Raw genomic sequence first — 13,302 nt, 5'->3', positions numbered from 1 at the left:
TGAGATGAGAGTGGCTCCTCCAGTCATTGGCCTTTCGGAAGCTGAAGAACCCCAACAGAAGGCAGTTGTAAACATTCATGTGACTCACAACAGCCACACACATTAGGCACTGCTGCTTCCCTTACACCAACTCTGGTTTAGTGCAAAGCTCACCTGCCTTGGCCCAATCTATCTGAATAACCAGTGACAGCATGCAGGCTGCATGTGCTCCTGGGGTTTCCAGAAGGAACAAGAGGCAGAAGCTGGTTTCTAAGGACTCAGCAGTTCCCCACTCAGTTTTGGCCATAGGAATTCTCCCTGGCTTCGGTTACAACTGCGGAAATAAAACTACTCCTTCCTAGATGTGCTGTCAGCAGGCTCCTGCTGCTGGTTCTCCTCAAAGGCAGATCCAGGTGGTGCTCAAGACTGAAGTCCCACGCTGCCAAGGCTGACCGTACCTCTGCTGCCATGCTGGGGAACATGCTTTACAAGTCAGTGTGCTGCTCCAAACCAGCTTCTCTTAGATCTCAGAAAACGCTGACCAAGATGGTGAAAAGGTGCACCTGCTGGGGGGGTAACAGCAGCACAGCACACGCTGATGCATCATAGCTACGTGAGAGGGAAGACTGAATAAGGATTTTCTTAGCAGAGCAAACCCTTCCAATGCCCCGATCTTAGACGGCAGGAGAGTTTTCTGTCCCAGCAAATAACCGAACCTCAACTGAGATAGGCAAGAAGCACGTTCAAACAAGTGACCCAGTTACTCTGACATGCATGTTCTTCTGTAGCCACTACTACAACCATGGGACTTAGCAAGTGATCGTGCTTTGTTTAGGAGAGAGGGAAACCGGTGGGACTGGAAGATTTCACATCAGATTTATGATGTTGCAGGCTGATGAGATGGAGCTGTTTATCTGCAGCATCTCAGGGATTCTCAGCAGCAGCGTTTGAAACGCCTTGGTGAAATAGTGTCAGTATTAGTATCGAATTTACATGACAGATGTCTCTCAGTCCTGAAACAGGACATGCTGCATTGGTCTGCTCTGTATGTCTGCCAGGCAGGTCTGGCTTTGTACCAGATGCCCTGGCATGAGTATCAGTGCCAGCAGTGCCCATGGCTTTGTTGCGGTTGTTGTCCTGTGCTACATCATGGTTGCTGGCACAGCTGAACAGGAACCTGGATGGAATTGTCTTCTGTGCTGCTGAGGCTCAGACATCTTTCCTCTGGGCACAAGACCTGCACAGAGGCTGATACAAGAAGCTTCCACCATGTATCCTGTGCCACCTTCCATTTCCTGAAACCACATCCAAAGCACCGAGTAGCTGTTTGCTGCGGGTGACATTCTGAGTACCGCACTGCAGAAAGGCAAAGATTGCAGTCAAGGCATGTTTTGTTAAGCAGTCTTGCACAGAGACTAACTATTCAAGCCAGGAGATCAGAAATTGAATCAGAAGAATTCTAAAGATTTCAGGAAGAAACTGTTTCTTAAAAGGCCAATTACACAAACGGTGCTGCAGATATTAGGCGCAGTGTTTACGCACAAAATCATCCTTGGGGAGTGAAGGCTACATAGAGAGTCTACATTACAAAAGGTGAATAAACTGCAAACTTTCCTGAATTCCCTTTATGCCATTTTAACAAGACAAAGCCAGCACTTCCCTCCATGATTTCTCAATACCTGCACAAGGAAGGACACGAAGCAGGAGTGAGAAGTGCTTCTTTTCCACTTCCATTGGAATGAGAAATACACAAAAGAGAATTACAGTTGGGTCCCATTAAATCAGCAGCATTTTTGACAAGTCTTAAGAGAATCCCTCGAGACTACATGAAGAAAATGCACTGAAGGGAAATGCTCCAGAGAGATCCAGATCCCCACTACAGATCATCAGCAAGCTAGAAGCGTATCAGTGAGGGAGTCCTTAATAGTTCTCAACTGTGAAGAAGCAGAGATCAATAGCAACGCAGACTAAGTTATTTAAATGTGATGATCCATCATCATAAATCACAAGGGAGAGCAGGGTTCTGTTACATACTGGGCATGTTAGGAAAAACAGCAACCATATTCAACAGGGACTGTAAAATAAATAGAAGACGAATAACTCCATATTACAGCTAAGAAATCGGGCCATGATAAAGTGATCTGCCCACCTTACAGGAAGTCACAACTGACCTTTAATCCCAGGTGGATAACAGAGGGATGTAAGCTCAGCTCAAGTCACAAGCACTCACTGACCCCGCGTGCTACTCAGTGAGTGAGCACAGCCCATCAGTCACAGAAGGGAGGAATAGCAAGGCAGAACTGAGCTCACCTCAGTGAATAAGTGTATCTCATAAAACCAACAAGCATCACGACTCAAGGAATCAAGTAACTTCAAAACAGAGATGAGGTAAGGTGTGGAAGCTATATTATATAGGAAGCTATATTAAATTATTTAAGAGCTATATTAGCTCCTACCACTGCCTGAAGCAAATGTGCATTTCAGTGAGCAATACATTTTTCTGGATGTTCAGCCAACTAGGATTATTAAGGGATACCACCCTCATGTTCCCAGAACACAGGTGCAATTAAGGCAATGTCAGTTAACTCATCTATCCAAGGGCAAAGAAGCTGCCACTGCCAGAGCCAAAATGCAGCTGGATCTTGAATCCAAACTCCAGACAAAACTGGACAACTTCCAGGTCTAACAGGAGACGTTTACAGGCTCAGGCAATATTATCCAAATAAGGAAGCATGGTTTGCAGAAGGCCTTTATCAGGCATTGATGATGCTAGAGATGAAGGTACAAACGACTTCACTGGCAAGTTTACAAAGCTGAGACCATTATCTCCCCACCAACAAGGAACTCAGAAGCTCTTCCTACCTGCATCCCTCTCAACAGCGCTGTCACGGGTAGGTGAGGATTCATTTCTCTGGGATACCTTTGCACCACTTCGTAGCACCTTCTCAAGTATACCTCGGCCCTCTCGAAGCCTCTCCACCGACGTTGGGACCATCCTGCAACAAAAAAGCCAGTAACAGCTGAGGACTTCTGTTACTTAGTTGAGACAAATGTGACCAGCGCACAAGGGGGTTCAGGGGGGAGTCCTGGCTATAATTACAAGACAGGTTTGTCTTTGAAGTCTCAAAGGTTTCTATTGAAATGCACTGATAGGAAGTTATTGCAGCTTCAAACCTCTACCACAGAATGGAGGGATCAGAGAATACCAGCTCTCTAACACAGAGGAGGAATAAAATTCTGCACTGCTTTTGCAACACAAATAAGCTCCTGTGGGATTTCAGACTGTCCATCACTGGTTACTATGATAGTGCTGCCCTGAGAAAAACAAGGTCTTTTATCAGAAGGATGCTATAAACATTCAGCTCAGTACATCACCCTATTACAGGATATTTTGTCTCAGAAAGTTGTTTCAAGATTCAACAGCACTTTGAAAACCTGCTGTTGTCTTAAAATTGCATTTAGGTGTTTTACACAGATTACTTCTATTCAAACTAAAAAGAAGGAAAACCAATCTTATGACAATAAAATGCCAACACAGTAGTGAGATAGTGCACTGTTCCTGCAGCAGAGCTACCATGACCATTCGGTCCATTATTTGTACTTTGTGCCATTTAATCTGCAATATAAAACCTCTCAAGATTGGTGCCAGACCTCATTCCATCATTTGTTACAAGCATTTGGTCTAAAGCTGGAAAACAGAAGCGAAGTGGCTTTCCTAAAGCCAATCTACAGAAGCAGGGCCACTGACACACCCCAGACCCCTGCCACACACCTACCATGCACCGGATCATCCAAACCTCTTTAAAGGTATGTGTTTTAACCTGTAAAATAGTAGCACTTCCATCAGGGATTCATGTTGCCTTATCCCAGACACTGAAAAACGTGTGCCCTAAAAATGCCCAAATATCATATAATTATATTCAAACATTACATTAAACATACTGCATATCATGCAAATACGCAGTCTAAGAATGTATGTCCTGTATTTAACATATATTTTTAAAGATATATTAAAAACTGTGTTTTACATTATCTTTTAAAAAATGCATTTAATAGCCCAGATATTGAAATTCACCCCTCACTGGAGCGGAAGGGAAAAGGGGCCACAGTTCACACCTCATGGAGGTGAATGGGGTGAGGGGGTGAATTCACACCTTCGTTGCTGCTATTGTTTTGCTGGAGACAGTTTTCTGCAAGGCTGGGTTTACTGGGCACAGCAGCACATCTGTTTACATTGTGATGGCTGTATCTTGGCAACTGAAAGAGACAGAAACTTAATTTTTTTTAAACGAAAGCTATTGGCAAATAGTGTAGAATTCAACAAAAATCCGGACAAATGAAAATTAAGGCACGAAATTTTAGATCCCACCATTTTCTTTTGTCCCTTGTATGACACTATTATGAATGTCTGGAGTGTATCAGAAATGTGAGCGCCCAGAGTTAAAGATGAGACTGGTCCACAAGTTTAACTCTGTAACGTGCAGATTCTAAGATCTGTTTCTTTTTAAAGTGGAAGGAGACCATAATTATCAGCCTTGCCCATTAAAAGACAGAACAGGGATTAAAAAAGAATAAAAAGGCAGCAAAGCTGCTTAATCCTATTTCAAAACACAACAGCGTGGCTTCAACTTTTATATTCAGAGTCCTATGACAATACCATATTTAATCCTGCAACTCTTGAAGTCATGTGATAAACTGAAGCCACAGCATCTACTGAGGAGGAGCAGATGAAGCAAACAGAGCAGCCCCACACAGAAGCAAGGTGACTGCAGACACTTCATCTCCAACTAAGATTTTTCTCCCATTCAGCTGGATTTTTCTTACACCTTTTTGCAGGCAGAAGGAAGTGGTAAGGGAGGGAGGGAAAGGGCAGGTGATACCTGCACAAAATAATCATGAAGCAATCATCAGCTGCCTGTCCCAGCTGCGGTCAGTCCTGACGCCTGGCCAGAAGGTCAGCAGGCAGACAGACTACACAATAGCACAGACTGCTATCACAAAGAAAATTGTATCTCGTAAATTTACACTGGAAGAGTGAGGATATTTGGGGTGGGGAAGGACTGTGAAAAGGAAGAAAGCACATCTTATTATTCCTGTAAATCCATCCAAACCAATGTTTCTGAGATACTACCAACCTCACATTTCTTGCAGTCTTTAGCAACACTCAGCCACCTTTCTCTTCCCACCCCTTGCCAGGGCACAAGCAGTGACACAAGTGCACACATACCAAGTGGGCGTTACAAATGTGATGCCTTTACACCTGCACTGTCCACAAACAGAACGTGAATGAAAGGCAGCAAAGCCACTGTACTACATCACTAGAGCTACCAGAACATCCTGAATTCCAACCATCACCATGTATACAAGATTCTGTGTACAGACTATAGCTCAATACTCTGCATTTCAGCACAGCAGTGCTTCATGTTGGCGATCAGGCATTACTATGGAGTTTAAAAGTCTCTGAAAACTTGCATTTCCCCAAATTAAACCTTCACACAGTAACACAATAGGGAGATTTTTTCACACTTTTAGCAAACCAACTGCAGCCTGGTAACTGCATTTCAAAGCTATTTGTGCAAGTACAGGAAAGCTGAGGCTGTTCCACTGTCCCTGCTTCTCACATGCAAGGTTGCAGAGGGCTCCATCAGCTTCTGAAAAGACCAACCCCATATCACATACGTCAAAAACAGAATGGAAATTCAACAACAAAAGACCTTTTAACCTACAACTAGATTAAATTCTCATTACAAGTTAAGTCCTTTAAACTTGGGTCCTTAAAAGGAAACTGGTGTAAGAGAGAACTGTTTAACTTCATCTTTCAAGGCAGATTTTTGATATCTAAACTAAGAACTAAAGGGCATGCCGAGTAGGCTGCTGGTATTCTTCACAGTTCAGCAATTAAGAAAGAGAACTATGCCAAGACACTCAACAGAATCCATCCCACTACAATTACTGTAACAGAAATGCCCTCCCCCCCCGTCCCGAGTTTGGTTCATCTCTGCAGAGCAGTCTGAGCCTTGCTTGGAGGGATAACACTCACCACCTGCTGCTGATGTTCTCCTGGGATTTGCAGAGCGATGCTGAGGAACCAGCCCCCCTTGAGTCTGGTGGGCTGATGTCCTCTACATGAGGCAGGGAAGGATGAGAAGGGGAGAAGCCACTTTGTGGGGAGGATGGAGTTCGTACTACAGAGCCCGGCAGGCTGCTGGCATCTGTGTCAGTCCCAGAACCACTGCTGCCCTGCCGGGTAGGAGTCCCTGCACATCGCACTGAATCGCCTCCCTCCTTGGCTTCCTGCTTCCTCTTGCGGTATTCTAGCAGAGATACCTGCAAGGAAAATACAGCTATGAGTCAGGGGAAGCTATGGACAAGGTTAGGGGAAAGAACACGTCTACACATCATTTTAAAAATTATTTCTCTTTGCAGACGAGACCTTAGAAGTTACATTGGGATTATAAATCTTCCTGAATCTGCAGGAATCTGTGAAAAGAGCTAAATGGTGCAAATTTGGACCACTTACCCACATTTACAACTGATACTGCAGAAGAGATATACGGCTACTTTGCTTCTGAAATTTCACACTCTTTCTGACACTCTTCAGCACTCCGTGGTTTGTGACACAACACAGTGCAGATCAGTACACCTGTACATCTCAGAAACCTCAAAATAAGAGCCTTCTTCACACAACTGATTCTTAGAGAGTCCTGTTCACCAGTACCACTTCAGCCACACTGAACTGTGTAGGGGACCTGTGACTTGGCAGAGCCCGGCACAGAATTCTAACCTTCTTAGAGCAGGTTCATGCTCTATAAGTAAATTATACTCCTCTAAAAGAGGTGGTATATATTTTGTGCAAATCAGCCCCAGATGTGTCAAAGCTTCATTTTTCCCACGTCTTACCCACAGTAAAAGAATTTCTGCAGTCTTAGACTCGCTCTTACAAGAATAATTACCTTCTTCCTTTGTGGTGGATTCTGGGGGGCAGATCGGACGCCTTCACAAGCCCTCTCACCAGAGGGAGACATGGATCCATGCGCTGTCTCTTTAAGCAGTCCTGACTCATGTCTGCTGAAATATCCTTCAGAAGGAGAGCTGCAGCATCCTGCTTCCGAATTCACTGCTTTCCTTTCTCCCAAACACGCAGATCCCCGCAACAAGCCATCCACACGTGGCATAGCGTTCAATGGGGAAAAGGCATACATTAAATTAAACTCTGTCCGAAAAGCCTGATCAGAGCTTCGTAGCAGCATCTGTGCTTCCCCACTTTTTCCTGGGAAGTTTGTCTCTGAAGTAGAGTTTATGGAAGGTTGTGGAGCCAGATCAGAGGATCCAAAGCTGAGCAGCGACGGCCGTTCCGGGCAGGTGTTTGCACTGGAATCCACATCAGATCGGAGGCAGAGCTACAAAATCCAGGAAGGCCATGGGATGGGGTGGGAAGTCGGGAAAAGGATCAGGTAGGGATGGGGAGAGAAACTTAAGTCAGAAAACATTCTATACAATGCAGACTTCTTGCTTTCCAGTTGGTTTTTGCTTTTAGTCTCCCTTTTGACACTGTACTGCACTGTTCTGTTTGTTCTAGAAGGGAATGATCAGGGCTAAATAGTAATCCAGTTTAGCTGTCTATTACAAGATGCCCTTTCCCCATTTAAAGGTCTTACTGCAGCAGAGGGCAAGACTCAGCATTATCCCTGTCCAGGCAATGAAGGGGAAAAAAAAAAGCATCTCTGAATACCCCACATGTCCCAAAGCTGACATTAACAGTTCATGCAAGCTAGGTTTACTATCAGGAGAAAACAGAAGAGATTTGCTGTCCATTTGCTGCTTTATTGGCCAGCTTCCTGAATGCCCCCAGTCAACCACTACTGACTCCCTAACAATATGATGCCCAGAATCCGCAAGCCATTTGTTTTCACATCTCATTTTCAGCAATCTCTAACAATAGTCCATTCATTTAATTTATAGGGCATTTCTGCATTTTACATTCTCTAACAAAGGCATAACGGCATCATCTTTGCGCTGTCACAGTTTCTGAACATGAGGCACTGATACAATGGTATATCCATTTTTCTAACTTTAAGTGCCAAAAAACCTCCCAGGCAAAGGAATAAATGATGCTCTCCTTCACCGTGTTGTCAAGATCTCAGACAATGAACATAACTGACACGACTTCATGCTCTTTGCAGGACTACAGTGCTTAGGGAAAACAGCAGCACCAGGCACCAGATCCGCCCTACTGAAGCTGCTGAAATTTTTTCCACTGTTGTATTACAGCCCCAGTAATCTGCCACATTAGAGATGAATGTGTATTTTCCACTGTGAAATTTGACCTCGTGTTTCACAACAGGCCAGCAGCGAAATAAAGTACTACTATCTTGTATCTCAATGCTTTAAGACTGCAAGTGAACAAGACATAAATCAAGGCTGAAAAGGGCAGGTCAGGCGCCCCTACCATGCCTCCATAAGCTAGTCTAAATTACTAGCAAACACTGGTAAACCAGCAAAAAACAGCAAAATTCCTTCCCCAGTTGCCATTTTGCTGCCACTCAGTACGTATTGCACACCACTTGTTTTCCTGGGCTGGGGCTGATGCTTACTGTGCTTCCAGCAACCCCAACCTCCTGCCTACACTTCAGTATACCAATTCTTTACATCATCTGTTTTCCACAAATGTCAACAGATAATAAGTTCCAGTCTTTGATTAATTTCATTTCGCTTTGTTTTCTCTCCTGTGATAATCCCAAAACACCTCCTCAGTCTTATTGCAACTAATGCTCCACCCTCGTTCCCAGCAACCCCCAAGCTTCTTATCCCTCCCATCGCACCGAAGCCTCAAATAAACACACGTTCTTCATCCCAAATGCAACTGAGGTAGTGATACCCACCTCAGGTGACATGGACTCTGGTCTATGCGCAGGGGAACTCTCAGGGGAGGATACGTTCTGAAGGGGGGAAAGCATCTGGTTATTCATATAGCCAAACAGTCAAGAAGCAAAATGAAGTCAATTAAAAACAAGCACAGAGGTTAGCAGTGGCCACTCTAAGCAAAGGCTATCCCAGGAACTGGCCCATACTTAATGCTAACTCTGTCAAGTCCAGTGGTTTCTAAAGCTTCCTGGAAGCTTTACAAAATACATTCCCCAGCAAGCCAGCAGAAGATTATCACCTGCTCACTCAAGGAAGCTTGTAAATCAAGAAAAGAATCATTATTGTCTTCTTCCCACAATGTTGTATGGCCACAGGACTAAAGTACAAACATTTATATGAGTTTATTTTGTGAGACATGTTCTCTCAAGTTAGAATGGAGAACTAAATGAAACAGACATGACATTAAAATAGACTTGTTACGAATGAGCTGCGTTTAGAGAAATGTGAACAAAGCTGCCTATGGTCTGTCAAGATGTTAGACTTTTTCTAGAGAGGGGAAAAAAGGTAAATGGGGCAAGCATATAGAAACACAGTGAAATACAGGCTTCTAACATTGCAACCAACATGCTAAGGTGAGACTGAAAAATCAATGATTAGACTGAGGAGGTGCACAGCAACACTGCTCTGATCTGCTACCTCAACCATTGCAGAAGTAAGGACAATTTACAATCAAGCTCTGTGCCTGAAACAGCCTTTCATCTCTTTCCTCAGTGCTCCACAATCTTCCCTGCTGACCTCCACAGATATGCCTTTCAAAAACCTTTCAGAAAAAAGGGTTCTCAAAGAAAATAATCAAAAGCACACTAAGCTAAAAATACCACAAAGGACTGTTTGCTCTGTTGCAAAGCAGATGAGGGAGCAAAACAGTCTCCAGTATAGAGCAGTCTGTCACTGCACAGAATTATTTTTAATTACCTTTTAATGGCAGAGTCTGAGCAGCAGACTCTTATTTTTACATTTCTTAAATGAAAATATGCAATACTATAAACTAAAAATAAACTACAAACAGCACAATTCCTATTTGCATAAAGAAATGCAACACAAAATGGAAGTGGAAAGTCCTTGCTGGATAGACGCAGATAACTCTCACTCAGAGTTTAGAGCAAGGAAATCCACCTAGACAGCCTGCTCAGTGCTTTTACATGTAAGGAAGCTGTTGTGAAATCAAAGGCACAAAGTATTGTCTTGCTACACCAGCAAGAAAAAGGAGAAATGAAGAACACGGTGGAAAGTGATGTAAAATATTTCTACCATATTTTGGATGACTGAAATCTGTTGAGGGAAAAAGAAGATGAGGACGTGTCAGACAGCCTATGGAAACTGGAACACCGTAACACTCTTTGGAAGAGACATGAAGGACTGGGAACCATATGGGCAACGAGAGATGAAGGAAAGAAGATGAGTAAAGAACACTAAAGAGCCTGCAAAATATGGGAGCTGTAGAAATGGAGAAAAGAACTAATCTAATGTTTTTGATAACTGTGATGTGAGGGAAGGCTGGGCTGCTGCAAGGTTTGATATTTAACGGAGAAAGGAATTTGTTACAGACAGAAGTGGAGCAGAGGAAAAAGGCAGCAGTACTCGAGTCTGCCACCACCATGCTGCTCAGGAATACAGCTGCATATTCAAATAGGAAGGTGTGTCTAGTGCTACCCCAGTGGCACATATTCCAGTCTCTCTCTTTGGCACTTCGAGCTTCCAGCTGGATTTACCTCAAACTGTAGTGGAGTATTGCAGCGACTAGCAGCCAGAGAAGGAATTGGTGAGAACATCACACCATAACCATTGCGACTTTCCTCCTCTCCTGGCACAGATGAGCAGGGTGTAGCCAGCTGTGGGCTCACCGAGCCAGGAACTGAAGGGATGGGAGGTGGAGGGGTGACAGGAGACAGAGGCCTCAGCAGCTTCTTAACGTTCTGCTCCATCAAGTAGCGAGACTTCCATTTCTTTAGGGGACTCAGCAAGTCTGAAATGTAAAGTGAATTGAGAATAAGGCTGCACCATTAACAGCTGCAAATCACACACCATCTCCTTTCCCCTGCTCCCAACCCAAACAAAGCCCATGAAAATCCAACACTGCTATGAATTAAAATATTTCAACTAGTAGAAAAGAAGCACAAGAGGGAGCTAGGGGCACAGGAGCCAGGAAGGTATATAGTACAGGGGAGGGTCACAAGGAAATGTCAGTATCATTGCTATGAACAAACCAGAGAGAGCAGTTTTCAATACTTCAACCCAGTAGTTTCCTATGTACAACATCAGTACAGTTCCAACACATTTTATTCCCACAAAGGATTAATCCCTTTCTGTAATATCTTTTTTAATGTGCAGTTTAAAAAATCCCAACAATTAAGTAAATTCTGCAGCTTAGTTGTTTGCTTCTTCAGGTATTGCTCAGGGATGTTCTTCTAATGGCTCTGGGGCCCTGTTCATATCTCACTTTCTTATCATCTGCATATTGGCTAGCTTTCTGCCTGTCATTCTTGGGAAACCTATCACTGATCAGGTGGATCTTCTCAACTTCCTTCTCTGTAGAAAGATTCAGACAAAATACTTAACCGTCCTGCTACTTTACTCACAGATTCGAGCTCCTCCATCTTTGAGATTGATTTGCTCATTACATACATGCCTCTCAGACTTTGCTACATCTTTCTATAGTCAGCAGATATTTTGTCCATCTAACAGCATCCTGCTGAAAAGAGATGAAATTGTACTTCCCCTCCCACCACTGTACAAATGATTACATGACACTGGGGTCAATGATGCGAGATAAAGTGACTGTCTTTTCATAGGAGAATACTGAGAAATTTAACACATGATGCTCAAAGCTAGAACAAGTCTACATAAATTTGAATGAAAGGCAAACTAACATTCTCACCCGTCACAAAGATGTGCCAGGAAGCAGCAGTACACATTAAGATGTCAACCTGTATAACTGCCTTTGTTATTCAGCAGCTTCCCCAGCTTCACCCAAGTGCCCTCATGGTGCTCAGTACTCACCTGTGTCATCTTTGCAGATGCTGGAAGAACTGCTGTTCTCGTTACTTTGGTATAGACATTGGGTCCTGTTCTCTTGTGGAGCTGGTGAGGTCTGAGTCATCCCCTCTTCCAGGGCTTGTTTGATCCATCGCTGAAACAGAACGAGACTACATAAACGTGCAACCCCTCCAGTACTTTCTGTGCAACCTTGCAGGATGTACTTCAACTCCTACACTACTGTGCAGTGGAGCAGACTGCTCAGAACACTGAGATTACCTTCTGCACATGTACTAACAGCTACTGTGATGGATTTGACTATGTGCACTTGATGAAATGTATACTAAGGACAAGTCTTCAACAATAACAGAAGTAAAAAATAAAAGCAAATTATAAATAAAATTAAAAAAAAAAGCTGGCAGCCAAGAATTACTTCATTAATAAGCTTCATTAATAAAGATGAGTTGTCTGATAAGCTGTCTTAAAATGTTCTTGCAAAGAAGTTGTTTTCTGCTAAGGAGCATGAGCACACTGCCTCACTAAGGCATATTAGAGCCTTACATAGATTCTGCTCTAACAGTTCCTCTGAGAAATGGCTGAGCTTAGTCACATAGTTCTTCTAGGACTGCACTCGCTTCCAGGCAGAGAAAAAGAACAAAAAATCTGATAAAACACAAGCAGCCGTTTTCAAGGGGTTTAGAAGAAAAAGGAAAAAAAAAAAAAGAATCTTTTCTTCAGCTACAGATAAAAGAGAGAAAAATCATGGTGGTATTTAGAACATGGATGTGAACTTGAATTGCAGACTCATCAAATGAGCTGTTACAGTGGCTGTGCTAAGCTCCATGTCTTGATCCAAACCAACTCCTGACAGCAGGCAGGAAACCTTTGGTTACTTTATAAATACGAAACGGAAAACACAAAGGTAATTCAGCCAAATGACAGGAAAACTGCTGTAAAAATACAACAATTTGTGTAGTTTACCCGAGGGATTCACTTCACAGGTCTTTTATTCTCCGAGAAAGGTTTAAGACCATAGCTTTGCCTTTCAGTAATCCAGTTAGTTGTTCTGCACATCAGAAAGTGTGTCCTATCAGAGATACATATATGTAATATATGATTCCTCAAGCTATCATGGAAGCGTGTTGAAAACTCAGTGGTCACAATCCTCAAAGTGAAACAACTTTAACGCAGAGGTGAAGAGCGGGTGACAGGACCTATTCTGATGGCCTTCAATACTGTACAGCAGACACTTTCTTTGTTCAAATCTATCTCAGTGGATTACACTGTAGCCACTACAAAGAGTGTGGAGTGCCAGCCAGTCAGTGTGGAGCACAGCTACCTCAAATGTGGCATCTTATCTGGCAGCCAAGTCACTGAACGTGTGATGAATGTGAACTCGTTATACAGTTCAGTTTCCCTGTA

The 13,302-nt window shown here is 43.3% G+C and overlaps 1 protein-coding gene across 5 annotated transcripts in view; it reads right to left on the bottom strand.

The window, feature by feature from the left end:
• The window catches only part of SETD5 (SET domain containing 5), a 58,428-nt gene that overhangs the window by 2,640 nt on the left and 42,486 nt on the right, over window positions 1-13,302 (bottom strand). For 4 of the 5 annotated variants that reach the window (XM_015874948.1, XM_032447193.1, XM_015874945.1 and 1 more), the window contains 6 exons: window positions 11,905-12,034; window positions 10,617-10,870; window positions 8,862-8,918; window positions 6,933-7,379; window positions 6,020-6,306; window positions 2,842-2,975 (listed from right to left, as the gene is read on the bottom strand). In XM_015874948.1, coding sequence (XP_015730434.1) covers window positions 2,842-2,975; window positions 6,020-6,306; window positions 6,933-7,379; window positions 8,862-8,918; window positions 10,617-10,870; window positions 11,905-12,034 — 1,309 coding nt within the window. Of the gene's footprint in view, window positions 1-153; window positions 1,336-2,841; window positions 2,976-6,019; window positions 6,307-6,932; window positions 7,380-8,861; window positions 8,919-10,616; window positions 10,871-11,904; window positions 12,035-13,302 lie in introns of all 5 variants that reach the window. The other variant, XR_004308736.1, reaches the window with a different exon arrangement.

Source organism: Coturnix japonica, chromosome 12 (genome assembly GCF_001577835.2).
Source record: "Coturnix japonica isolate 7356 chromosome 12, Coturnix japonica 2.1, whole genome shotgun sequence".
In the NCBI taxonomy this organism is placed as follows: Eukaryota; Metazoa; Chordata; class Aves; order Galliformes; family Phasianidae; genus Coturnix; species Coturnix japonica.
This window is presented reverse-complemented; position numbering and strand designations above follow the sequence as displayed.